The 4,112-nt window shown below is 34.3% G+C and overlaps 1 protein-coding gene across 1 annotated transcript; it reads left to right on the forward strand.

The window, feature by feature from the left end:
* Window positions 1–284: 284 nt before the first annotated feature.
* LOC107774992 (protein DETOXIFICATION 9-like) lies at window positions 285–3,409 on the forward strand. The gene is made up of 6 exons (XM_016594654.2): window positions 285–799; window positions 898–984; window positions 1,075–1,131; window positions 1,231–1,469; window positions 1,564–1,769; window positions 2,912–3,409. The coding sequence occupies exons 1-6, from the start codon at window positions 558–560 to the stop codon at window positions 2,963–2,965; spliced, it is 885 nt and encodes a 294-aa protein (XP_016450140.1). The 5' UTR covers window positions 285–557; the 3' UTR covers window positions 2,966–3,409.
* The last annotated feature ends 703 nt before the right edge of the window (window positions 3,410–4,112 follow it).

Consider the following 4,112-nt stretch of genomic DNA (forward strand, 5'->3'; position numbering starts at 1 on the left):
GATACAAATGCCTTAAGAAAATAAAAAGGCAAATGAGAGGTGTGTTTAAATCCTAAACATTAGGCCTCCTTTTATAGGGTGAAGTACCAACCAAAATTGGAACTTCACCGACGTGGGATTTCTGCCATTCAACACTTAACATGGTGTGATATTGTCTGTTTTGGATCAAACTTGCACGGTTTTTCCCAGAAGCCTCATACCATTAAGAGATTCCTACAGCTCTGACAATCTCAGAGATTGACTTGAATCTGAATCTTGCGTGCAGTATGGAATGGCAGCTGGATTGGAAACTTTACGTGGGCAGGCCTATGGAGCACGACAGTATAAGAAAGTTGGCACTATTACTTGTGCTGCCATTATATTTCTTTTATTCGCGTGCGTGCCAGTGTCTCTTCTATGGATCTTCACTGGCAAATTGCTTTTATGGATTTGGACAAGACCCTTCAATCTCTATAGAAGCTGGAAAATACTCGATTTGTCTCATCTTAACTCTCTTTCCCTATGCAATTCTTCAGTCACTTGTTTGTTACTTCTAGACTCAGAGTTTGTTCATTCCAATGGTATGGACCTCAGTAGCGTCTCTGTGCTTTAACATACCTCTCAGTTGGGCTTTAATATTCAAATTTGAGTTAGGGGGCAATGGAGCTGCTATGGCGATTGGTTCATCATATTGGTTGAACGTGATTTACTTAAAGTATTCGACAGCATGTCAAAAGACACGTCCCTATTTCTCAAAGGATGTTTTCCTTCTTTTGCCAGAATTCTTCCAATTTGCTATTCCATCTGCTGGAATGGTTTGGTAATTTAACTGTTAATAACTTTTATCTTCTCTTTCTGCTGTTTTTGATATCACATCTAAGGTCTGATTTATTAAGTACTTTTACCTCTTCTTTGTAGTTTGAGATGGTGGGCAGTTGAGCTTATTATATTGCTCTGTGGTTTGCTGCCAAATCCACAGCTAGAGACTTCTGTCCTATCTATTTGGTACGCAAATCATGTAACAATTCACTCTTTCATATAACTAGAAAATTCAGAAGCTCATAACTTATATTGTTTATATTTTTTTTGGTGCAGCCTTACAACCTCTCAAATACATTTCCATTTTCCCTTTTCTTTTGGTGCTGCTGCAAGGTTTTCTCTTCAACATACTTCCAAACAACGACTTTTTTGGTGTAACGATTAGTATGGTACAACATGGCATTCTTAAATTAACTCATGACCATTTTGTAGCACTCGGATTTCAAACGAATTAGGAGCTGGAAATCCAAAAGCAGCTAGAGTTTCGATATTTGCAGTCTTCACTCTAGCTACTTCAGAATTCCTGATAGCAAGTGCAATTCTTTTTAGCTGCCGTAGTGTATGGGGATATGCTTTCACAAATGAAAAAGAAGTCATCACTCTTATCACAGCACTGACTCCTCTTCTCTGCCTTTCCATCGTCCTGGATAGCATACAAATAGTATTATCAGGTTATTATTTTCATCAAACTTAATTTCTAACTGTAGTAGTAATTAAGGTTTTTTTTTTGTTTTGTTTTAATATGCTTTAGATTCCCTGCATCAGGAGTAGCAACAGGAAGTGGATGGCAACATATAGGAGCCTATGTTAATTTAGGATCATATTACTTGGTTGGAATTTCTGCTTCTTTATTGATGGGATTCTCTTTGAATTGGAAAGAGAAAGGCCTTTGGAGTGGATTACTCATAGGATCCACAGTGCAAACAATTCTGCTTTCATTTATCACTGCTTTCACAGATTGGGAAAAACAGGTAGCTATTACATATTTGTTTCATTGGCGATGTATGTTGCTCTGACTCTCCAAAAGTGTTGTCGTACCCGTGTCAGATCCTCCAAAAATACACTAAATTTGGAGGATCCGACACAAAATTCGCATATGAAAATTGTCAAAAAATAAAAACATAAAAATATGTTAGTATTTGTTTGGTTTGTTCTGTCTATCATCTATGTTTATCCACCACCAACAACAACAACAACCACCCAATATAATCCAACGAGTGGGGTCTGGGGAGGGTAGGATGTACGCAGCCTTACCTCTACCCTGGAAGGGCTTGGAGACTGTTTCCGATAGACCCTCGGCTAAAAAAGGTATTAGTGATTAAACAAATTATTTGATATTGTTCTGGAGATGTAGTCTTTTTTTCCGGAAAAAGGTCATAAATGCCCTTAACCTATCAGAAATGGCTCAAAAATGCCCCTCACCCACCTTTTGGCTCAAAAATGCCACTAATGTTTTCTTTGGTATCAAAAGTGCCCCTTGAACTAACAGACAATAACAGTTGACTATGTGGGACTTTTGCAAATTCACGTGGCACTCTTTGATTGATCAACATTAAAAAAATAATTAGACCCAATCCACATATTCTAATAGAGTTCTTCAACTCTTTCTTTTCTCTTCCAATTCCTTACTTAAATTTTTCTTTTCTTCCTTTCAAGTTTATTATCACAATTTCATTTTTTGCTGTGTAAAAAAACTAGATCTTCTGGTGTAAGTATTAATTGACATGGTTGTATGCTTTCTTTACCTAAAAATTGGTTCCATTTATTCGGCTAAAATTCTACTATATTTTAAGTAACATTTATAAAATTGCTATTTTAAAGTTAATTACCTGTATTTTGGCAACTGAAAAGCTACAATTTTTGGTGTTAAAATACATATCTTGACACTCACTTTAATGACAAAAGCTAAAGTTGTTTAATATTGAACAATCAAAGAGTTCAAGGGGCACTTTTGATACTAAAGAAAATGTTAGTGGCATTTTTGGGCCAAAAGGTGAATGAGGAGTATTTTTGAGCCATTTTTGTTAGGTTAAGGGCATTTATGACCCTTTTCCATTTTTTTTTTGTCAAGAATTTACGACCATTCTGAATTATCTTTGTGTTAACATTACAGGCTAAGGAAGTAAGAGAAAGGTTGTTTGATGGAAAACTTCCAGCAGAATATTGAATGGCTCAAATGATGCACATGTCACACGTAGGGGTGTTCATAAATCCGAAAAATCGAACCAAACCGAAAATCAAATCAAATCGACCAAAAAAATCGATACCTTTTGGTTTGGTTTGGTTTTGGTTTTGAATTTTAAAAACCAATCAAATTTGGTTTGGTTTTGGTTTTAATCAGAAAAAAACCGAACCAAACCGACTATAGGAATAGCTATTTCAAATTTATTATTACACCTATATATATATATATGTATATTGTTATACAAAGTTTCAAAAAATTTATGGTAAATGTTAATAGTTTGCACTTTTAATATAGTTCTTTACCTTTACATTCTAGTTTGATTGGTAGTTTTCTTTTGTTTAGTGTAAGAATCCATTTCGTGTTAAAAATAACATATTTTTAATTGAGTCCTTAAATTATTCATCACTATTTGATTCAATTATCATCAATATATTTTGGTAAATAATAGCTTTTTCAAAGGGCAATTGATTTGATAGTGTTACATTGTAAATGTGATCGTCGAAATATGTATTTGGTAGTGTATGTCTTATATTTAAGAAAAAACCGACAAATAACCGAAAAAACCGAAAAACCGACATAAACCAAATCGAGAAAAACCGACTTAATTGGTTTGGTTCTATATTTAAAAAACCGACTTACTTGGTTTGGTTTCTTTTTAGGGAAAAACCGATCCAAACCGAACCATGAACACCCCTAGTCACACGGATGATATTTCCAACGGAACAATAAGATGTAGCTTAATTTGGCTTGACAGAAGAGGGAGTTAATAATATTACAATTGGCCACACGTTGTTCTTTTTTTAAGACATGTCTGGTTAGTATCGACTTGCAAAGGTTTTGATAAAGATTTCTGAGTGAGTGAAGTGTCTTTTACTATAGTATTTTTGTGTTCTTGAGAATTTGTTCATAAAGACCAAGAGAATGAACTTTTTAATTAGATAGAAATGGAATTGCAGAAAAGAAATTAAGGATGTAAAGAGTATTTCAAACCATAAGAGAGGTTAGTTTAACACAAATAAATCTGCAAAGAGGTTTCTAGAATTTTCCCTCAAATAATGATCGGGTAGGTCGTTTATAGTTCCAGCATATAAATATTTATTGTAATGTAATTTATAAATATTTCTTTATT

The sequence above is a fragment of the Nicotiana tabacum genome, chromosome 3 (assembly GCF_000715075.1).
Source record: "Nicotiana tabacum cultivar K326 chromosome 3, ASM71507v2, whole genome shotgun sequence".
Lineage (NCBI taxonomy): Eukaryota > Viridiplantae > Streptophyta > Magnoliopsida > Solanales > Solanaceae > Nicotiana > Nicotiana tabacum.

Bases quoted from the DNA above. Each gene is read 5' to 3' on its own strand.
- LOC107774992 (XM_016594654.2), top strand. From the start codon at position 558: ATGGTATGGACCTCAGTAGCGTCTCTGTGCTTTAACATACCTCTCAGT. The intron at 800-897 runs GTAATTTAACTG...TCTTCTTTGTAG, and splicing joins CCATCTGCTGGAATGGTTTG to TTTGAGATGGTGGGCAGTTG. The intron at 985-1,074 runs GTACGCAAATCA...TTTTTGGTGCAG, and splicing joins ACTTCTGTCCTATCTATTTG to CCTTACAACCTCTCAAATAC.